Raw genomic sequence first — 24,404 nt, forward strand, 5'->3', positions numbered from 1 at the left:
CATGTAAATCAAAATCTCCCTCAAAATGTCTAAAAATTCAAGAAACAATTTACCATATGAACATTTAGAAATGTGCCCTACACTAAAATCTCAACTCTAAATGGTGAAACTGGGTTACAAACAATCTTTTACACAATTTCAAAAAGTTCCCGGTTATGGTTCCTTAATAAGAGTTCCTCTCTTCAGTTCTTCTTTTCTAAAGAGACAGAAAAAAAAGAGCTCACTCTCTTCAAATGCATACTGCCCACCACCGCACACGCACACCCCAAGAAATGGAGACTGTGAAGGGAAGCAGGATCGTTCTTGGCCTGGAAATCAATCTGATTCTCTTTTATGTCGGTAAGGCTCTTTCATTTCTCTTCCATTTTATCTAATCAATTGCTATTCCTCACCTAATACATTTATATTTTAAGCCCCTACAGATTAATTTTGAAATGTCTAACACTATAGAAATGGTCTTCTTCCCCCAGACAAATAAGTAATAAAAGAATAGCTGAAAAAAAGTTTCAGATTTTTTTTAAAGATTTTATTTATTTATTCATGAGAGACACAGAGAGAGAGGCAGAGACACAGGCAGAGAGAGAAGCAGGCGCCATGCAGGGAGCCCAACGTGGGACTCGATCCCGGGTCTCCAGGATCAGACCCTGGGCTGAAGGCGGCACTAAACCGCTGAGCCACCCGGGCTGCCCAAAAGTTTCAGATTAACCTTGAAAATTCCCTTTGCTGCTTTAGAGAAGAGGACCTCACCAAACAAAGGGTTGAAAATGTTCTTAAAATTGCATGTGCTAGTCATCAACAATGTCGTTTCCATATAGGCAAACTGACACTGCACTTGATAGGCACTATGCAATACTTGCTGAATATTTTCAAAGAACAAGGTTTCTGAAAATCCAGATTTCTGTAAATTAAAAAGTACTTGTCATTAAAAAAAAAAAAATGCTGCCATGGCTCCTTCTATAGAGCATAACCATCCCATAATAGATATACTTTTAAAATTCTGCTTATATTGATTTTTTTTTCTCTATGAAAAAGAAAGTGGGGGGATTCCTGGGTGGCTCAGTGGTTGAGCATCTGCCTTTGGCTCTGAGTGTGATCCCGATCCGGGAATCAAGTCCTGCGTCAAGCTCCCTGAGAGGAGCCTGCTTCTCTCTCTGCCTGTGTCTCTGCCTCTCTCTGTGTCTCTCATGAATAAAGAAATAAAAATTATTTTAAAAAAATAAAGAAAAAGAAAGTGGTTCTAATAATCTATCTCATCATAGCTGTAATAAAGCTAATAATCTCAAACTTGTTCACAAAGTCTGGGTCATAGGACAGGGAAGGTAGAAAAAGGTCTTAAAATAATTTTTTTCTCATCTGCAAAGAAATATATCAAAATGTTAACAATGGTTATTTGGGCACAAGGACCATGGGTGAATTCAGTAATATTCTGATTTTTTTTCTAATCTGTTTATATGACTTTCATAAACTATTTTCATTAGTATTATTTTAAAGAAGAATCCTTATCTTTTAAAGATATAGTCTGACAGATGTGAAAAGAGAATATCTGAGATTTACCCTAAAATCATGTGGGAGTGCTTCACAGATGGGGGGAGAGGAGAGATAAGACTGGAACATGGAGCAGCAGGGAGTTCACCAAGCTACCCATACTTCTGTGTATGCTTGAAATTCTCCAAGAAAAGTGTCAAAAATCAGTTTTCTATTTATCCAGCTTGGATCTAACTTGGATCACAGTAAAGTGATTTTGGGGCAGGAGGTGCTGAGGGATAAAGCAAATCAAGAGTCGGGTGCTTAATCCACTGAGCCACTCAGGTACCCCTAAAGTCATCTTTTTGTTATTTCCTCCACCAAAAAGATAAACTTTCAACCTTTTCAGAGGGTACCACATTAGAGGGAAAAAAAGAAAAGAAAAAAAAAGAATCCTCTAAGATATGAGATATCTTATCTCATATCTTCTATTTTTTTTTATGTCTGGAGTTATCTCCAAAAAATTTTCTGAAGATTTTATTTATTTATTCATGAGAAACAGAGAGAGAGAGAGAGAGAGCATAGAGACATAAGTAGAGGGAGAAGCAGGCTCCCCGCTGAGCAGGGAACCCAATGCAGAACTCAATCCCAGGACCCCAGGATCACGACCTGAGCTAAAGGCAGACACTCAGCCACTGAGCCACCCAGGCGTCCCAGGATGAGAATTCTTAAAGAGAAATTCTTACAGGACTAGGCTTGGTGTGACCCATTATCCACACTTCTCCCTTTTGTAAAGAGGCTGTCATTGGTGCAGGGGAGGGGCAGCAGTTTCCTCACCAGTCAGCACTCCCAAAAGAAATCGTCAAGGGCTCTTTTCCGACACTCAGACTAACCATGCAGAAGTCGGAAATAAGGGGAAACATGAAACTGCAAAGTTGCAAGTATTTATTCTTCCCCGGCACTTTAGTTCTCCAAAATTTTAAACATCAGCTTCCCTTTTAAGACTATCTGAAGAGGACTTCAGACTGAGGTGCTGTCAGCTAACTGTTAGATCTTGGCAGGCCCAGCTCCATTTGAAACCCCCAAAATGGGTTTCAACATAATGATATACTGATCATAACTTGCAAAGAGTTCATACTTCTAAAGGGACTGCCTCTGAGTAGACATGAGGCTGTATTTACCAGATGTAGGAGTGAGTGCTATCCTATTCAGCTGCAGACAAGTGAGGTGACCTTCCCCTCTCATCTGGTCTACATTTACCAGGTCACTAAAACACTTCCAGCACATCTCAGATTGTACGTATACTAAAATTAAAACATTGGTGAGAATATATTTGCATCACACATGCCATGATTCTAATTTTAATTTCTCTTCCATTCTGGATGAAGACTATGAAAACCATTAAGTCAAAAACAACAACAAAAACCCCTGTCTGAAACTCAAGCATCAGGTCACTTGGGTTACTTTTCAGTTTCATTTACAGCAGCAAAGGACAAACTCAGACGAGTAAGACCATTTGGAACACATGACCAGCAGAAGTCAGACTAAAAACTAGCATAAATTCTAATCTGTCTCAATCAATACTATTTTACATAGGCTCTCCCTTGCCCCTAAAAGGGTTTAGGGCAGATCTTCCCATTTATAAACACCAGAGTGGCACAGGCCTGGGATCAGAAAGAAGGCCAAGGTGGGGACCTAGCTGGCCTAGAGTGGAGGAAGCACGCAGCAGAGAGAGCACTAGACTGGGTGTCTAGTCCCGATCCTGCAAACACCTGCTGAGACACCCACAATTATCCCTGACATGGGCAGCTGACACCATGGGAAGAGGAGAAGTGGTGACAGGCACAGCAGCAGAAATAGCTACTTCTTATTAAATTCTTATTAAGGCTTAGCCAAGTAAACATTCCTTATGCACGGATGGTCTCACTTAAAACCATCCACTAACTCCACGAGCTGCATATACTGTCCCCACTTTGCTACACACCACTTGCTTCAGAGCTAGCATCCGAAGTCAAGTCTGTGCTCCTTATCACAACATTGTTCATCAAACAAGATAGAAGCTACAAGGGACTACAGAGCAGTGTGCTGGTACCAGGAAGAAATCAAATCTGCTTAGCTGTGGCACAGCTAACTCATTAGGCCTCCACTTGGTAACCAAATATGCTGGAGGCGAAGCCAGGGCTGTATTTCCCCAGGTGTGCACCTTGTCTTTTATGTTTCCCGTAGGGACAATCAGGCTTACAAAAGAGTAATTGTGCATTGCCATGAATTCCTAGCAATTCCAACCCCCACAAGGCCAAATTAAAAAAAAAAAAAATCCCTTCACTCATGCACTCACATGAGGGGCTTTAATACCCATTACTACATCGACTGCAACACTCTTGTGGGGCCAGGGAAACAGATGAGGAAACACGCTCAGAGATCAAAGGAAAGCCTGTAAGGACACTAAGAGTCAACATGGGAACCCCAAATTCCCAACTCCAGATCTGCTGCCACCTCTGCCCATAACACTGACTCCACTAGAACCTCTCTGCCCTCAAGTCATCAGACGTCAAAGCAAATAGCAGGTTAAGGTCAGGGAATGTGGGGGCCGCTGGTATCTTACTACTACAGTCTTGCTTGTGCTGAGAAAGAGTTAAGAAAAAGAAAGGAATCTGAGTTCCCTAGTCCCAAAATATCAGTTAAGGGAGCAGAGGCAAAGGGAAACAAGAAGCTCACTAAATGTGGCTCGTGTGCTTCCTCCCACAGGTGCTGCACGTGGCTGCAGAGTCTATGTCTCACAACCACCTTACCTTGAAGTGGATTACAATCAAGAGGCTGCAACCATTCAGTGTTCCTTCACCCACATGGGGTGCCCTTCACAGCAACCAAAAAGCCTGTGGTTTCGCTATGGTGTAGACCAGCCTGAGAACCTATGCTTGGATAGATGCACCAACAATGTGGGCAAATTCACAGTGAAGGAAGCCCTGACAGAAAACCAAGTCACCCTCACTGTAAACAGGGTGATGTTGAATGACAGTGCAATCTATATCTGTGGGATCATCTTTCCCAATTCAAAGGAACCTGGAGCGAAGCAGACCGGAGAAGGGACCACATTGGTTGTAAGAGGTCAGTCAGCTGAGGCTTCACTCAGCCCTTTAAATGCATCACATTACTTATATGCAGAGATTAAGAGACAGATATGCTAACTCAATACCCTAGCTAGTGAAGAGTGCCAGCTGACACAAGCTGCCACAAAGTCTAGATTGAAGCACTACTCCAATCCTGTCTCCCAGGCTCCACAGACACAAAGTCAGGGTTCTCTCTCTCTGTGTGTGTCCAGACCCTCCTAGTGCAGGCTGGCCAACAGGTCCTCCTTTTGTGAATGACAGTGACTGGTGCCAAGTCCAAAGGCAAATTTAGGATGATTATCGAGCAGCTTGTTCAGCAATTAGGCTGGCATTGCACCATCTAGAACAAAGCATAAGTGACCAATAAATTGGAGCTAGGGGGAAAAGTGCAATATGGAGAATAAACACAAATTTGAGAAGCCATTTGGAGACCTCTGACCCCACCCATTCTGCATGGACAGAAGAACAGAAAGGGATCAGTGTGACTCTAGCTTCTTGAGATTTGCTAAAACAATTTCCTTATTCAAATGAGGGTATTGAACCTGGCTATATCCCACAAATTAAAAAATCAAGAAATTTCAGGAAAAAGCTTCCTGTGATTCCGGGGGAAAGAAGAGAAGGGAAATAAATCCTTGACTTTTTTGGATCTCTTCCCTTAAAAAGGACTCTGGTACGATGAGCACTGAAATCATTAAAACATCAAAATCAACCAGCCCTATGGGTTTAAAAGAGGACTTTAAAAAAATAAATTAAAAAAAAAAATAAATAAATAAAATAGGACTTTAGGGACCTGAGATCATTCCGTACAATCCCTGCTTTTAATGACTAGGGGTGTTCTAATGGGCTTTTGGTATCCCACTGTCATTAACCTTAGTTTATTCTCACCTAGAAGATAAATTATAAATGAGTTAATACACATAAAGCACTTGATGATACCCGGCTTATATAGCAAGTACTCAAGAAATATCAGCGACAGATATTAAAACATACACAACAACAACTTTAGAGACTTGTATATCTCACTACATTAGTCTTCTATAAAAAGCGTTAGCCAAAACTGAAAGTAGTTTGTAAAGTGACGAAAAGTCTCAAAACTGCAAAGTTTATGTGGAGAGAGATTCTTCTCCAAGTGACGAAATAAAGTATTACTAACACACAGCAATTTCCTGCACCTTTTTCTACAAGAGCTTCTAATTTAGTACTTGAAACTTTAAAAAAAATTTTACAATATGGTTAATTTGTTACAAAAATGTATGCTGTACAAACTGAGTTCACAGAATAAGCACCTACGGGATATTTAGTTGAAAAGTACAGGTTGCTCAGATAATAATTACAAATCCAATTGTATTTTCTGCTTCAAATAATCAGCTAATTGAAGAGAGGAGGGAAGGAGAAATTCAGAACTTGAAAATGGGTTCAATAGTTCTACTTCCAAAACTTTATTAGAAAGAAGGTGCACATGTAACAATGCCTGTCTTTTAAAAGGTATATTAAGTATTAAGCCCTAGGATCCTCAACTTATGTCTCCTCAGATCCTTATACAGACTCCACTATTCAGCTGTGTATACTAAACAGTTCAGTTATACATGTCAGCATTAACAGATACGTTGCAAAAACATCTTAACTCCACAAACAGACTGTTAGTGACCCCTGTACATCATTTCTACCAAAAGAAATTTTAAATGCCCTTGAACAAACTGTCCTAAAATGTTTATCTGACTTCAAATAATGTTATATAAAAAGTGATTCTTTTTTTTTTTTTTTAATTTATGATAGTCACACAGAGAGAGAGAGAGAGGCAGAGACATAGGCATAGGGAGAAGCAGGCTCCATGCACCGGGAGCCCGATGTGGGATTCAATCCCGGGTCTCTAGGATTGCGCCCTGGGCCAAAGGCAGGCGCCAAACCGCTGCACCACCCAGGGATCCCTAAAAAGTGATTCTTAACATAATGACAAGTAATTAATTGGATTTAAATTTTTTTTCGTTTTCAAAATGAGTAACAGTTTTGAATTTTAACACATTTAAAGAACTGATGAACTGGATTTAATTATATCATATACTTGAGTGTCTATTGAATCAAGAGACCCTGAATAAATTCTGACAGTAATAGCCAAGCAGAGCAGTTCATGTTTGACCTCTACTATAAAGTAACTCCAGTTATACTTTATACATGTATTTGCAATATGTTTCCATAGTGACTGTGGTTCTTTCTGTTTTTGTAATTAACAAAGAAAGGAAGGAACTGCACAGTCTCCTGATAGCTGTTCTATCACTGCTCTCCATCTACATTACCGGTGCACTCGTGATCTTCGTAGTCCTCTCCAAAGTAAGTCACATTTCCTTGCACTAGATGTCCCTACAGCCTTGAATATTATCATAAGGAAATAATTTCCATCTCTCCACACGTGAGCCTCAGAAATAGCTCACCTAATTAACATCCTCCTGTACATCTGCAGGAAACACCACCTGCAGGAGTGGTCTGTGGGAGTGTAAATTCTCATCACTGAAGTTATTACCAACCAGAGTACACAACTTGCAATGTTTTCTCTTTAAAACCAGTAATACGAGAATAAGAGATCCTTCTTTATAACTAGCTTATATGCGATCTTTCCTCTGGGAAGCATTACTGTTATCTATAAAAGACCAAAAAGGGGTAAACAAAGACACTGAAAACTGCCTTAAAAATTTTTTTAAATGCCTGAAGTTTTTGAGAAGGAATATCTTCTGGCTGTTCATAGGCTATAAGAGGGGTACATATGTGCTATATTAGGATTATTACAAAGCCTATAATCAACACCAATATGAATTATTTTATTAATGTAAAACATCTCAGAAATGACAGAAATTAACTCTCACTGTATACCATTTAAGTGTTTAGTTTAATCTTAATAGTGTATAAGATATCTGCCAATGTTTTGAGTGCAAAAAAATGCCTATTTTAAGACCTTCCTTTTCTTCTTGACAGTCAAAATCTAATTCTTTAAGAAACAAAGAAACGGAAGATTCACGAAAGGTACAGAGCAATGCTTGCAAGATACCTTTTAAATGGCGGCTGGTTGTAATTACTTCAAATTCTAAATAATTTTTAAAAATACAGAGAACATTATGGTAACTTTCAACCAAAGATAGCTTTTCTTATTACTGAGAAACTCAAGGATAATCTCAAGTGGTAAACTATGATTTAAATTTGATCATTCTCAACCATAAACCTTACCTAACATACAGGGAATACAAGAGTTAATGGTGAGTGTAGATGTGTTGGAGGGGTTGGGGGTTGCGGGGATAGTTTCTCAGACTGGTGGTAGTAAAGAAAGAAAAGGCTCGGATGATAATATAATAATCATCTCTTCTAGTCCTAAGAGAGACAAGGCATTTTTTCTCATTTGTGTTTACAGAAGAAGAGTGCTCGACGTATTTTTCAGGAAATTGCTCAGGAACTATATAGTAAGAGACACATGGAAACAACAACCTGTAAGTGTACAATATCAAAGAGATGTAGTGCAGATACAAAGCATATTTGACTGAAAAAGCTAAGCTGCCAACAAGCCATCAATAATCATGTTTTCTATAAGGAAGTCTGAAAGAGGACTTTCATAAATAATGCATTTTTATATAGAATCTGTTTTGATAAATATGTAACAAAGGATATCTGATACAGTATTAAATAGAGACCAAGCTGACATCTTGGTGACATGGAATCTTTCAGGAACTCATTGGATATAGGCAATGTTTTCAATTCAGACAAGGATGCTTTTGTGGATTAAAATTCCCTTGTATAGTACCTCGCATGCGGTCATGGGCAATAAGTAAATGTTGCAAACACTTGTGGGCCAAATTATACAGAAAACATCACTTATTGCTAATAAGGCAGAAATAAATTCACATTAGACAAGATGAGCTAATGAAAATAAAAATCAAGTATTTTATCAGTCTTTGGGGTTGGAGAGGCAGGAAGAATGCATTTATATTACCTATAAGGCATCCGGCAGTGTCTCTTTAAAGTCCTATATAACAGGTTTTTTAAACAAGATGCTGTTTTAGTGCTAGTGGAACAGATAGATCCTCAGTTTCCATGAGGCACAATCAGACTGCTCAGGTTTATATTAAAATGTATCCAAAATAATGAACTTATATACAAAAGATTTTTCCTCTTAAACAGCTGCCAAGAGGACAAATGTAACAAGTGTCTGATTTGAGGTTTGTTTTTTTTTTTAATTTAACTTTTCAAAAGGATTTTCATTCAGGAGAGAGTATAGTCTAACTGGTCATTTCATACCTCAGTGTGTATACAAATACACAAAGAAATGGTCTAATTACCTAAGACAACACTCTGAATAATTGTAAATGCCTCTTCACTCCTTCCTTATTGAGGCAGGAGCATCTTTTTATGCAAACAGGCAAAGGTAAGTGTCCAGAAGGCAAGTCTAGAAGTACTGTAATGTAAGCCAGGGCTCTCACAAAAGCATCTCAACAAGAAAATTAATTTTCAACAGAGCACAGAGGAACATGTTACTGTACCCTATGAGGATACAATCAGCAAATCCTAGACTGGAAAACACTACAGGCCAAATAATCCTTGCTTCAACAATATTGACAACAAAAATGCGATGAATGGAATCTTAATATATTTAATAAAATACAATAAAGGATGAAAAATGCTTTAAAAAGGAAAATTACTTTTCAGTTTCCATGTCTTACTCTAAGTATAGGAAGAATAATTATTGGACCTTTAAGATTATTAGAGGGTACTTAGGACACAGAATGCAAGAGGGCATAGTAGTTTATATGTTGCTTGCAGGGGGCATCATTGGTTATACAACCTTAAATTTGGCTTGTTATTTACTATTACAGGATAAAGGCAACACTTATGAAAACAGAAGAGTACTTCCCAACTACGAAAGACCATAGACATGTTTAACTTTTCAATTAAGTCACTGAAAATCCAAATCCAGAAGTCATAGCAGTGTTAATGGACATACATATGCCCATCAGGGCTTTAAAAAAAAAACAAAGACGAAAAGACAATTCTCTACAAAGAAGGATACCACAGTACAAGGCAACTTTCACTAACAGTAATTACCAAAATACTAAAAGCCTTACAAAATACAACTGAGAAATACTTTCCTAACTTGCCAGAAGAATTCTGAGTAGTCTAACATTTTAAAAATTTCCAACTTCATAACATATATCCTATTGTTTCATTTGACATACGAGGTACATAATGACGGCTATCCTGAAGAAGTCACACCACATGCCTTTCTTCTGAGTGGAAGAATTGTCTTTATGGTTGTGGAAGTGATGGGCCAGTGAGACTAAGCTGGGACAGATGGTAGAAGGAGGAAGGGTAGTACCAAAATTTGAGTTAAAAAAAGAAAAGAAAAACCATCTTGCAAAGTATCTTGGAGCGAATACTATTTCTTCTGGTATTGCCACTGGGCAACAGTACAGCGCACATTTTCCTGCCAGGGTATGCAAAATAACTTACATCATGCTACTTACAAAAAGTGAAAAGAGTAAGAATATGACAGCTAAAATATGGAAGATGCAGCGCAGGTTTAACAGAAAACCTCAGAAAAAATAAGCCCCAGCCAACTCTAGATGTCAGTGTTGCGCTAAATAACAGCACCAGGGAAGCTGTGGGCAAGGCACTGTGCTTGACTGTGTTTTTGCAATACTGATTTTTAATTGATTTAGGAGGGGAGTTATCAGATAGGGGGTTGGGTCCAGCAAAGGTGTTTATGGAATCATTACCATCTCACTGAGAAAACATACTATGGATTGTTCTTTGAAAGCTACCTCATTGGAAAAATCTATTTAAATTATCCATAAGTGTGCATTCATTATTAAAAATGAATTACAATCTATTTTTATTTCATTAAAGTCTTTCTTTTGGGGCACCTGGGTGGCTCAGGGGGTTAAGCATCTGCCTTTGGCTCAGACCATGATCTCAGGGTCCTGGGATTGAGCCCCGCATCGAGCCCCTGCTCAGAGGGGAATCTGGCCTCTCCCTCTCCCTCTGTCTCTTCCCCAGCATGTGTGCTTTCAAATAAAAACTTAAAATAAAAAGAAAAAGTGTTTCTTTTAAAATGGTATTAAATGAGGTAAATTCTATTTTTAAAACCCAGACAGAATTTTAAAATATTTTAAGATCCCTTTGAAAACGTTTTGCAATGATGGCTTGAATCGGTGGTCTCCAACACGTGTAATCACATGTACCAGGAAAAACTGGAAAGAGAAGAAAGGGAGGGAGCATGTAAACTCCTTTTATGTGTGTTTGTATATATATATGTGTGAGTGCCTATGTTGTATATTTGTGTGTGCTGCGTATAGTGTATGTTTGTACACATATGTATGTGTATGGGCATATGTGTATATGTGTAACTTACACACAAAGGTAGGAATTAAACAATTGGCATAAATAGTTACAGAAATAGAAATGTTAATGGTTTCTTCCTATAACCCAAAATAAACAGTCTTGTGTTCTCCTGGGTGTACAGCCCTACTTTTGAGACCACTGACTTGAAATTCATCTACGCTAGATGGCAAAAAAGGATAAGCACTAACTATCCAGGTGAATAGAAAGTGTTAGATTAGATCATTTGCTTTTCATTTCTGAGAGTCATTACATTTTGTGACTCCCAGGACTGAAACTATACTGTTCTTTGTGTAACTTAGCCAGCAGGCAAAATCCCTAAGATAAACCAGTATTTGATTTAGAATAAATCTTACCCGATGCAACAAGGACTGTTTCCAAGATTACTATTTAAGCTTAAATCTGGAATACACTTTCCTTTGGGAAAGTAATTACATTCCCTTAGGTCATATATTACAGTTACTGATATATATATTAATATTCATTCTTTTATTCATCCATCTAGCCAATACCTACTGGTTGCTAGACTATTGTACAGTTAAAAGTCTTTCTTTCATGCCACCCTTGGGTCACACTGACCTTATCCTTTTCTAATCCCACCTTGTTCACGCTCTCATGTTTTGCATATGCTGTTCCCTCTGCCTGGAAAAATGCTTCTCAGATACAAACACAGCTCAAATGTCACCTCTTACATAAAACTCCCATAACCTCCCCCTAGCAGTTAATGGGTTTTTCTTTCTCTAAACCCACAGTACCTTGTCATATTTCTTATCAGATTATCCTGCTATTGTCTGCTTACATCTATCTTCTGTATCATTCTGTAAGTATCTTAAGACTAGAAGCAAGTTTTTCATTATCTTTGTATTTTCACTGTCTAACATTGCCTGGTAAAAACTAGGCTCTCCGATGCCTTTATATGAATACAAATGAACACTATTTCTATAGAAAAATATTTTTCAGTATGTCAACTGAGATGTGAAGCACACTTCATTCCCTAGCAATCAACCCTCACCCCCTGTCTGTAAGCAGTATTTGAGATTCCCTGGCAGTATTAGTTTTCCTACTAGCTGGGCATCCAGAATTTTCACTGGAAAAAATTAAGCTATAACTTTCTGTTTAGATTGGAGTTTCCCATGACCATGAGAAGAGAATAATACTGGAACAACTCCCAATAAGAGAGAAACAACAGAGACGTGGTTCTAGTGTCTATACACCTTGCCCTCTACCCAAGAGCACTTAAACCACATACTGAAAGATGTTAGCAGGATTTTCAGAATAAGTAATTTCTTCTTCTCTGCCACATGAGACCCAGGTGAATGGGAGACCCCTGGCTCATGGGCATATAGTGAAGGCTCTGTGGGGTCAAGTCACATAAACCAATGGAGAGTGCATACTTTGAGATGAAGTTGTGATGCCTAGTGAAGTCATCAAATTCTGATGATTACTGTGAAGAGTATTTCAAACTGAAGGACTATGAACAAATAGGATCAATAAAGCTACCAAAAAAGATGAAGTAACAGGACACAATAGGATGACCTAAATCTAACACACATTAAATATCAACATTGAGACAGACACAGTAGGGCACTCTCCTATATGTTAGAGTTTTTTATTTTTTTAGAGATTTTCTTTACGTATTTGACACACACACATATACAGAGCCCAAGCAGGGGGATGGAGAGGGAGAAGCAGGCTCTCCATCAAGAGCAGAGAGCCCGATGCAGGGCTCAATCCCAGGACTGTGAAGGCAGATGCTTAACCAACTGCACCATCCTGGTGCCCCTACATTAAATTCTTCAATACTCATGAAGACCCTCGAGGTAAAGATCAGTCCCGCTCTTATAGATGAAACACTAATCTTAATGAGAGGTCCAGGTTTCAAACAGGGCCAGCCCTCATAGCCCAAGCTCTTTCCACACAACAGTCCTACCAGAGTCTTGCTTATTTCTATTTAGACTTATTCAAGTTTTAAGACTAAATATGCCTAATCAGAATAATAACCCTAGAATAAAGTTAAAAAGTTGCTAAAGGCTACCTCTCAACAGGCACAGGCCTCACTGGTTTCACAGGAGAATTTTACTAAACTTTCCAAGAACAGGGAGCCATATTCCATTTAAATTGTTTTACAGCATAGAAGAAAAAACTTCCAAATTATTTTTTACAAAGCCAGTAGAAGGGGATCCCTGGGTGGTGCAGCGGTTTAGTGCCTGCCTTTGGCCCAGGGCGCGATCCTGGAGACCCAGGATCGAATCCCACATCGGGCTCCCGGTGCATGGAGCCTGCTTCTCCCTCTGCCTATGTCTCTGCCTCTCTCTCTCTCTCTCTGTGTGTGACTATCATAAATAAATAAAAAATTTAAAAAAAAAAAAAAAAAGCAGTAAATGTATTTAAAAAAAAAAAAAAGCCAGTAGAAGAGTGATACCAAAACATGAGAAAGATAACATCCTCCAAATCAGATATAAATCAATTATTACTCATCAACATTTTGCTAATATTTTTATTTAGAATTTGAGAAGACTATCCCATCTAAGCCCAGAAATGCAAGGGTGGTTATAAAGTATACAAGTACTATTAATGTAACAAGTCAAAGGAGAAAAAAAACAGAATGACTATCTCCATAGATGTTGAAAATACCGGTAACAAAATTCAACAGCAATTCTTGACTTTTTAAGCTTTTAATAAAACAAGATTTAAAAGAATATGTATTTCAAGCCAAACAACAGCAATCTTAAGCCAAACACAGCATCATATTTAAAGTAGAAATATTCTGGGCAGCCCGGGTGGCTCAGCGGTTTAGCGCCGCATTCAGTCCAAGGCCTGACCCTGGGGACCCGGGATCGAGTCCCATGTCAGGCTCCCTGCATGGAGCCTGCTTCTCCCTCTGCCTGTGTCTCTGCCTCTCTCTCTCCTTTCTGTGTGTCTCTCATGAATAAATAAAAATCTTTAAAAAAAAAATAAAGTAGAAATATTCTCATTAAACTCAAAAACAAAACAAAAATGCCTACCATTTTTTAAAACATATTCTGGAATTAACTACCAATTTACTTGGACCAAAAAAGTCAAAACATGTAAAGTTAGGAGCAAAACCATTTGTAGATGTATCAAGGAAACAAGAGAATCAACAGAGAAGCTACTGGAAACACTAAAATATTTCAAAAATGTAAAAGATTACAAAATTAGTACATACATAAAAAATCAATTGCTTATGTTTGTAAACCTACCATTCATTCTCAAATATGATGAAAGAGCCATTTGCAACAACAGGGATGAAACTGGAGGACGTTATGCTAAGTCAAACAAGGCAGACACAGAAAAATAAATACTGCATGATCTCACTTATATGTGAAAACTAAACAAGTCAAACTTGTAGAACTAGAGAGTAGAACGGTGGTTGCCTAGGGCTGGAGGGTGGGGAAAATGGGGAGACACTGGTCAAAGGGTACAAAATTCCAGTGACGAGTAAGTTCTGGGGATCTAATGTACAGTGTGACGACCACGTTAATAATATTCTGCTCTGTCCCTGAAGTTTGCTAGAAGAATAGAACTTAATTGAGTAACTATGTGAGGTGATGAATGCATTAATTAGATTGTAGTAATGCCTTCAACAACATATACGTATATTAATCATCATGCTGTATACCTTAAATACATATAATTTTTATTTGTCAATTTCCCAAAAGCTGGGAAAAAATTTAAAAGTTAAAAAAATGATAGAAGGAAATTTTCTATTTAACAGTATCACACACACACAAACACACCATTAGAAAAATCCAACAAAAACTGTGCAGGACTTTTACGAAGAAAATTTTATGTTACTAAAGAACATAAAGAATTGAATAGGGCCACTTGGGTGGCTCAGTGGTTGAGCGTCTGCCTTTGGTTCAGGTCCTGATCTCAGGGTCACAGGATCGAGTCCCACATCGGGCTCCCCCCACAGGAAGCCTGCTTCTCCCTCTGCCTAGGTCTCTGCCTCTCATGAATAAATAAATAAAATCTTTAACAACAAAAAGAGAATTGAATAAAATGAAAAGTACATCCTATTATTAGCAAGGAAGACTCAATATCCCCTAAATCAATCTATAAATTAACTAGTGCTAAAGTTGATCTGTTAAATAAATAAGCCAAGAAAAATCTGCAAAGGAACTGCTAGAAGGGAGCTAATGCTATGACATTAAAATGTATGCTAAGCTACAGTTAATTAAAATGGTTTGGTACTGGCACACATGGAAGGATCAATCTTAATAGAACCAAACCCATATGGGACTTCAGTCTATGATAGAGGTAGCAAAGAACTGGGGAAAAGATGATTATCCCATAAACGGGGTTAAGATCTCAGGTTAGCTATCTGGAAAACTGTCTTTCACAAGCAGTTCCAACTTTAGAAATGGTTCATATAAATATCCTTAGACATAACTTCCTTCAGGGTATTTTTTCTATGTCACCTTCTCAGTGAGGCTCTTCCCTGAATATCCTCTTTAAATTATGGCACCCAAACCCAACTGTCAATTCCAGATGCCCCTTTCTTGTTTTTATTGTTTGTTTTCTCCGTAACACGTATCACCAACAGCATGCCATTTGGTTCCTGTCTTCCTCACTAGAACATAAGCTCCATGAAGGCAAAGATATCTGAGTGCTTCCTACCCACTACATCTCTAGCATCTAGGCACTCAGGAAATACTTTTTAAACGAATGAAGATATTCTGTGGCAGAAGAGTAGTCAGCACCAATCCCCTTCCACCTTCACTGCAAGCTCAGGCCAACAGTGTAAATACGCTCAGGGCAGATGACTCCCTCCCAGACCCAGAGAGTGCATCTTGACTGTCCCTGGCTCCTCCCTCACCAGTTGCTGATTGGGCAGGAATAGGTGCCCCAGTCTTGCCAATGGGCCCCAAAATGAAGGGAGATTTCTGGGGAAGGTCTCCCTCACTAATAAAAAAAAAATGATATATGGAGGAAAATGGTTCTCTCTTTCTAGGAGTTGTTTTTTTGTTGTTGTTGTTTTTTTCTAAGGTGGGGGCAGGGGTGGAGGGAAAGGGAGACAGATTCATAAGCAGGCTCCACATGAAGTGAGGAGCCTGATGCAAAATTCCATCCTTGAGATTATGACCTAAGTGGAAATCAAGAGTCGAATGCTTAACTGACTGAGTCACCTAGGTGCCCTTCTATCTTTTTAAGATTTTGTCATCCTACACATGACATTTGGTACTACATCAGCCATTCTGTAATTCTGAGGGGAATGTCAATACACTGAAGATGAAGAAAAGAAGCTCTGAACTTCAGCAGAACAGCTATATTACCTAATTAACCCAATTCATAGTCACTTTTCCAAAATAAACTCTTAATTTTTGAAAAGCGATTTATAGTTGCTCCATTTTAAAAAATATAGATTAGAGAGAGAGCGTGCAAGCACAAGCGTGGGGGAGGGCAGAGAGAGAGAGTCTTAAGCAGAGTCTACACTGAGCACTGAGCACTGAGCCAGACATGGGGCTTGATCTGAAGACACTGAGATCAGGACTTGAGCCAAAACCAAAAACCAAGAGTCAGACTCATAACAAACTGCACGCCCCAGGCGCTCCTTCTGTTTCTCAAAGCAGAAAGCGTCCTGAACATACTTACACATGGGCAAAGACTTGCCTAAGAGTGTTCATTTCACTATTATTTATAAAGCAAACTGCTGGTACCTAAAAGTACATCAATGGGGGCTTCCTCAAGTAAAGTTATACATCCAGTGGCATGCTGGTCAATGTTTCCCAACAAGCATGGGGAGGGGAGAGGCTACTGCAGTGTTTACCAATTTCCAAGATTTAAGTGCTCCCACCACTGACCATACAATGATCAGGTTCAGTAGCAGCCACTCAATGACCAGTTCACTAAACTCAAGACAATATAATAATCAGCTCTCACAAGCCAATAAAACTGGTTCCAACATAGCACTTACAACCAGATGATGAAAGTAACATTTTCTATAAAAATTACAATTAAAAAAAAAGGGCAGCCCAAGTGGCTTAGCAGTTTAATGCCGCCTTTGGCCCATCCTGGAGACCCGGGATCGAGTCCCACGTCGGGCTCCCTGCATGGAGCCTGCTTCTCCCTCTCTCTGCCTGTGTCTCTGCCTCTCTCTGTGTCTCTCATGAATAAATAAATAAAATCTTAAAAAAAAAAATTAAACATGCCACTATTCATTTTTGCAATATAATTTTCCTTTTCTTCATTATATACTTTCTCCTTATTTGATACTTAAAAACAATTCTCACTAGATTTAATGACCCTTAACTAAAACTGGGTCAATAAACCAAATAAACTGAAATTGAAATCAGAAAGACACATTTTACATTTTTTTCAAAATGGCTATGGTGTAAAACAAATTTAAAAATTACCAAAAAAAAAAAAAATCATTTCTTCTACAATTGCTTTTTGTTAAAAAATAGATTGAGCCAAATATGCAAAGCACACTCCTATATTCCTAAAACAGCCCAGTATTCATGAACTCACACCACAAGGTCACTTTGCATTTCAGTCCTCACATTGTGTCACATGGAAATCATCAGGATCTAATTAGTGACTTAGAGAAAGGAAGCAATAATAGAGTGCCGTAGAGCAATCTGCAAAATGTATAGGTCATTAAAGGTCACCCACAGTAACAAAGCTTCTTGTCTCAGGTTTGCTCTGTGTCACATGTCAGACTCCTTGGACTCAACAGGCAACTCTGTGCTATGCATCCACAATCAAGGAGCTTGTTTTCAGGCCTTACTGGAGACTACTCTCTTGTCCAGTTGGATTTCCTCTCAATTTTTAGTGTGAGGAACACAAAAAAATAAAATTCATTGTTAGATTGATGTTTCTCCCCCTGCTCTTCCACCTCCTGCTATGCCAGGAAATAGCACAAAAATTCTATCATGTGGGTTGCCCAACAGGACACAGGAAACTGGGACCTTACAACCTGATAACTAGTGATTGCAATGCAGAGATGGAGCTGAGACTTAGACAGGGAACAGCATTGAAAAAAAAGGTCAGGTTGCTGAATTATCAAGGACATTTACTAGATTTTACTGTAGGAACCCCCCCCACACACACACACAATATGGGCACTCACACTTAAAGCAGTTTTTTCTTTACTATGACAGGTGGTTCTACAACAAGAATGTGAAAACCGAGAAGTTATATGGGGGTGGGACTATCTGGTCTACTTGCGTTCTTTCCCACCCTCTTATGTCTAAAAGAATTTTTTATTACTCCCATCATCAACTAAGTCCAAAATCATTTGATAAGGTTAAAGCAAGAATTTAATCTGAAGAAACTACAACCTGAGGAGAAAAAAATATGGACAAAAAGAAATGAAGGAGCAAGTAAGGCAATGCAAATCCATGGTTATAAGCAAACATGAGCATTACTCCTGAAGACAGAGTTTCACAGATATTTGCCAACTACAACCCTGGTGAAATAGTAATGGATTTCTTAAATATGTCTGCAAGCTCTTGGGAGTTTTTGAATCCAAAACTGAATTAGGCAGCAAAATGGAAAAAATAAAGATTTTTAAATTTGAACATGCAATACTTTACATGATAACTAATTTTTATATTACTGCACATTAGCTTATGAAAATGCAAAGGAGAAGCTTAAAGTCATATCTTTCAACATGACCGAAATGTAAAACCATGTTAGCTAAAACCATGAGTTAATGTGACTACAACCAGGTCACAGTAAATATGGAGTAATATGAAATCAAACCATTTCTTCTAACATATTCTTCATTCAGTATTGTTGAAGAGCAAGACTATGCAATCAAAAAGTCAAATGTCACACAAAGAAATGAAACATGCTGGAACACAAATGGTCTTCAGCAGAGTAAAACAGGTAACAGCATTATCATTTTTAGAGTCCAAAACAAGAGATGTAACATACAAAACAACTATGACGTTCAGCAAGTATATACAGGTAAATTAAAAGGCAGCACTTATTTTTTGACTCAGCTTACAAGCTAATAAATAAGTGATTCAGGCTCCATTTTAAGAGCAGAAAATTGGACACATTTTAGGTTTTCAATTTCAAGCAGGCAGACCCAGCTGAGTATTCACTATTATCACTGAAAAGGGAGCATTTAGGGTTCTATAAAATCCACATTAAGATGAACATGTGTCACATGGAAATCCTCAGGGTGATCATTACATGGGTGGTATTTTACATAGGTTAACCAAATTCCTTTCAATTCCAGGCTCTTCTAAGAAAACAAAATCACAAATACCAATGAACATCTATGCTGGGTAAGAGGGAACCTGACCACACTTACCGTTTTCCACATAGGGATGAAAGGGTAAAACCAGGGCAAGGATGACCCTTCCTCTAGTTGGCTCCAAGACACTTCTGATATCTTTTAATAAAGTCAAAGGCTGATCACAGCGGTCCAGCAAATTTAAGCAGCTGATGACATCATACTGGAACCCTGTCTTCTGCCATTCATTTATACCAAGCACTCTGAAAATATCAGAAATAACCTGATTGATATAAACCCACTTAAAGACATCCTTAAACATAAAGTTAGAGCATGTACTGCAGGCTCTTACTTTATCTTCTAACTCAAATTAACTGCAAGCTCTTTCATTAAAATTTATGTTTGCAGTAATAAAATGGCCAGGCAAAAGAAAACAGCAACCCTATTTCTTTAAATTTAGCGTTTCACCTATTTCCAGATCTTAAAACCTATACTTCCTTTATAAGAACTAATCATATGTTTAATAAGTATGAAGATATAAAGTGATAAAAATGGCTATAACTAGACCATCAAATTCCTGAATATCAAATGAACAAAAAAATCCTACTTTCTACATTCATTGGAATTTAATCACAAAATACATTGTATATTCATGTTTTATATTCCTGGGGTCCCTCCTATTTTTAAGAATGGCTGGGGGTGGTATAAGATAATTTCCTATGGCTTTTTAAGCACAACTCTGTTCCCAGGAGACAGATGCCATCTCATATAGTATCTTCACATCTGAATAACTATATAGAAAACGATAAAGCACAGGTTCCTATTAAAACCGTAGGGGGAAAAAAAAAAAAAACCCGTAAGGGAAGAGCATAGCTAACACAACACTCTCAGCCTTGGTCTCTCGCTCTCTCTTCCTCCCTCTCCCTCTCTCTCTCTCTCTCAGAACATTTCTAAATCCTTTACAATGTTTTATCCACCAAAAGAAGGAATTCTCTTATCAAGAGTCTTTGTTAGCCCCACCATTTAAGGCAATTTGTAAATGACTCACTCTGCTTGGTTATGACAATCAGAATGTGGCAGGTGAGACATGTTATGATAGAGGCAGGGAAAAAAAGGAAACAGGAGAAAGGATCTTTGGTAAACAAGTCTCTGATAATGCTGAATAGATACAGTAAGTTATCTTAGAAAATTCTAAAGGTATAATGAGGGCTGTTTCAGAAAACTCATTAGCATAGTGATATTTGAGAGCATTTTTGAATAGTAGAATAAAAGGAGCACAAACCACTCAGCTGCATCTTCTTTTCAGTCTAAAATTTTTTTTTAAATAACTAAAGCCTCCTCTAAAGCAACACTAACCAACTTCAAGGGACTAGTCAGATTCCTTTGTTGCTTGAAGGAAGTAGGGCATTAGGGCTCCAAACTCACTTTGTTGTACTGAACTTGTAACTGCAATGATGATTTTAGAAACTAGATTTAGCTCAAACTCTAAAGATCCTAATTTTGAGATACAAATATGATCAATTCCCATTTTAAAAACCGAGATAAACAATTAAAAAGGACTATTTGCATATTAATACTTTAGTCAAACAGTTTAAATTTGTAAATTGCAAAAACAAATCATATACTTGATTTTAAAAAACAAAATTACAACAAAGGTCTTAGGCCATCTATAAGGAAGCAGAAACCAAGCATTATCATCATGTTTTAATCTAGAACAATCTCATTAAATCTATCTCTGAATTGCCTGCAGTTTTTGAAAGAAAGAAAGACAGGCTCCTAACAGAAAATTATGGCTTTAACACAGGGATGGTTACAGCTACACATTTAGAAGCCCAACTTCATCTTTACTTCTGTAAATTCGGTTCCACCGATGAAGACAAACTTATCAGCCCCACTCAAACAGCATGTTAGCCCAGGAATAACGCATGTGGTTAAGATTTCCTAATGAGGACAGTGGAAGAAGTGACTTGTCCAAATTACACTGCAAGTCACTGGCAGAATAAAAATTACACCTTGGAAATGCTCCTAGTACATTTGGGGCAACGAAGGTGCTCTCCCCAGCTAAGGTGAGAAAGGGCCTGATGATAGGTCTGTGAATTAATCCTGTCAGGGTGGCGGGATGAGAGCAAAGAGCAGTCTGCTCTTCAGTCTCCAACATCTTTTCATTAAAAAGAGAAAATGAAGATAACATAAGAAATAGAATTCTTAACTAAAACATTTTTTCAAGGAAGATTTCAAACCTCCAGATAATGGATTAAAGTCAGGCATCTTTCAAATGTATATTAAAGATCTCTTCTCTGGTGTTAGAACTGTACATATGATTCCTTTTTGATTACCCACATGTGAATGGTCTATGTGAATTTAAGTCTAAACCCACACCCTGCATAGCTCAGCATCTTACCACACCCATATTCCCTCCACCATCTACTAACTACCAATCAGATCACCTAAACTAATTTTACCACTAGTTTTTGGTGAAGCAGACCAAGAAAGGAAAATATGCTGCCCAAATTTTTTCCTGCCATAGAACCATTTTGTTATGTGCTATCATTTGTATTGTAGAATTGTTAAATGGTGCACACATCAAAAACTGTATAATCCTTTCCTATGTCTGTGGCTTTTCCAAAACAGTATTTTTTTAAAGATTTTATTTATTCATTTGAGACAGAGAGAGAGCATAAGCAATAAGCAGGGAGGAGAAACAGAGGTAGAGGGAGAAGCAGGCTCCCCGCTGAGCAGGGAGCCCAATGTGGGGCTTGATCCTGGGACCCGGAGATCATGACCTGAGCCAAAGGCAGACACTTAACCGACTGAGCCACCCAAGCGCCCACAAAACAGTATTTCTAACCCTGGAATTATTCTTTTCAAGAAAAGGATTTAAAGTAATAGTTTATCTTCCAGGAGGATTTAAAATATATTTTACAGAAGTGAAAAAAGCAATCAGTATTTTGATATAGACTAAATAAAAAGCAAAACACCAACAGTATAAAGAAAAATTATTGTTTTGTTTTAAAAATCAAAGCCACATCTTTAAGTTTTACAATTGGGTTTTCTGGCATAAATAGTGATTCTTGGCAACAGAGGAAAAACCCAGACATTTTCTGTAAATTATTTCAAAAATGACATCCAGAACCTTTATTAGGAAGCCAGTTTTTCATGAACTCAGATATCAAAGAGAAGCAAAAAATAGCTAGCTCCCAAGCCAAAATGAAAAAAAGGTATTAAGCTGTAAGTCTGCCCTGCCACCATGGGTTGGATGAACCCCAATCTTAGTAAGAATACCACTTCCTCATTAAAACCTCAGAAAAATACCACTTTGTGAATATGTTTTTATTTAATACTAACGATAATGTGGAGGGAATATCAACCAGTATGAATTCCTATTTAGGTCAAATTACAAATAGATTTTGGCATATGTGTTATAAATTAGGAAAAAAATTAAACTAAGTATTTTTCATATGGTGATAAGTTTACTACTAGATACAATGTAAACTCTAGATACAATGAATTATTAATTCAAACATTTATTTATTTATTTATTTTAATTCAAACATTTAAATTTCACTGATAATTCCATTCAGGCATTTAGTCAAGAAGGGCTTCAATGGCAAGTAAGGAATGAAAGGGGCAGGAGTGCATAGAAGGAGAATGAAGCAGTTTCAAACACCTTCCACCTCATATGCACTTCCAAAAACAGATTTTTTTTTTTTTTTAAGTGGAAGGAGAACATCAGATTAGGAATTTGGCATGATTTAAGGCATTGTTAAAACAAAGGTAAAAAAGTTCCAAGTTTTGAAATGTTGAATTAATTTCCAAGTGAAGAAATACTTCAGTAGTCATCACCACAGGCCCTCCAGGATCTAATCTGAGACAAACTGCTAGAGCTAAGTGGGATCTTACAAATCATGTAGTTCAACCTCACACAGATAGAAATCTACAATAGCGTTCCTAACAGCTATTTAAACACTGAGAGTGGCAAGGACTTGGATGCTCCAGGTGTTAGGAAGGTAAATGCCCCTAAACTCTATCTCAACTTCTGAGAGCTAGCTACACATGATTATACCAGAGATTACACTTACTCCTCTTTCCACATAAAACTCCATTTCCTTTGTTGATCATAACCTTCCCTTCCAACTCCTTCCTACTTGGTCTCTCTTCTCCAAGCTAAAAATTCCCATGTTTTGCCAATGTTCATTCCAGTACTACTCCCAGAGCTACGTCAATACTCTGTCTCTAGGGTTAATTTGTTATGAGCAAAAACTTCAGTGGATAAGAAAGTGAGTGCATAATTCTTTCTCCTTCTAAGGCTCAACCTGGCTTCCCAAATATCAGGAGGCAGGCCCTATTACCTCCTGCATTCTGTACCCAGCATCTTCTTCTCTTCGGTAGAATCCATACTGAATAAAAAACAGCCTTCTTCCTAAGTCTCTTAAGCAGGAGATGGTCTTAAAACCAAGATTTGACACTTCATACTCATTAGGATGGCTATCATTAAATAAATAAATAAATAAATAAATAAATAAATAAATAAATAAAGCTGGTGAAGATGCAGAGAAATTGGAACCCTTGTGGATTGCTGGTGAGATGTAAATTGGTGTAGCTGCTAAGGAAAATAGTATGATATTTCCTTAAAAAATTAAACATAGTCTTACCATATAACCCAACAATTTCACTTCTGAGTATATATCCAAAAGTGAAAGCAGACACTCAAACAATTATTGTACATTCATGTTTACAGAAGCATTACTCACAATAGCTAATAGGTGGTGGCAACCCAAGTGTCCACTGACAGATGAACAGATAAGTAAAGTGTGGTATAGCCAGCCATACATTGGAATATCATCCAACCTTAAAAAGGAAAATTTTGATACATGCCACAACATGGATGAACCTTGAAGACGTTATGTTTATTAATGAAATGAGCCAGTCACAAAAGGACAAATAATGTATAACTCCTATATCAGGTTCCTAGAGTAAGTCAAATTTGTAGAAACACGACATAGAATGGTGGTAGCCAGGGGCCAGGGAAATGGAGGGGAGGGGTAGATTTGAGGAGTTAGTATTTAATGGGTACAGAGTTTCAGTGGGAAAAATAAAAAAGTTCTAAAGATGGATGGTGGTGATGGTTACACAATGTAAATGTACTTAATACCACTAACTATACTCTTAAAAATGGCTAGAATCGTAAATTCTATGTTATGGAGTTTACCACAATAAAATTTTTTTTCACTGAAAAATAAAATAAA

At 37.8% G+C, this 24,404-nt stretch overlaps 2 protein-coding genes across 6 annotated transcripts in view; one reads left to right on the forward strand and one right to left on the reverse strand.

Annotated features, from left to right (window-relative positions):
* Positions 1-24,404, reverse strand: part of METTL9 (methyltransferase 9, His-X-His N1(pi)-histidine) — a 45,241-nt gene that overhangs the window by 2,429 nt on the left and 18,408 nt on the right. For both annotated transcript variants that reach the window (XM_072751361.1, XM_072751360.1), the window contains exon 4: positions 19,237-19,421. In XM_072751361.1, the coding sequence (XP_072607462.1) occupies positions 19,237-19,421 (185 nt within the window). The remainder of the gene's footprint in view (positions 1-19,236; positions 19,422-24,404) is intronic.
* Positions 193-10,440, forward strand: IGSF6 (immunoglobulin superfamily member 6). 4 transcript variants are annotated; one of them, XM_025983755.2, is made up of 6 exons: positions 193-339; positions 4,213-4,572; positions 6,808-6,902; positions 7,542-7,589; positions 7,972-8,047; positions 9,428-10,440. In XM_025983755.2, coding segments are annotated over exons 1-6 (687 nt in total). In that variant the 5' UTR covers positions 193-233; the 3' UTR covers positions 9,430-10,440. The 4 variants fall into 4 exon arrangements, with proteins under 4 accessions (XP_025839540.1, XP_072607463.1, XP_025839539.1 ...); XM_072751362.1 differs by lacking the exon at positions 7,972-8,047; XM_025983754.2 differs by lacking the exon at positions 9,428-10,440 and having other exon boundaries at positions 7,972-9,421.

Source organism: Vulpes vulpes, chromosome 3, assembly GCF_048418805.1.
Source record: "Vulpes vulpes isolate BD-2025 chromosome 3, VulVul3, whole genome shotgun sequence".
Lineage (NCBI taxonomy): Eukaryota > Metazoa > Chordata > Mammalia > Carnivora > Canidae > Vulpes > Vulpes vulpes.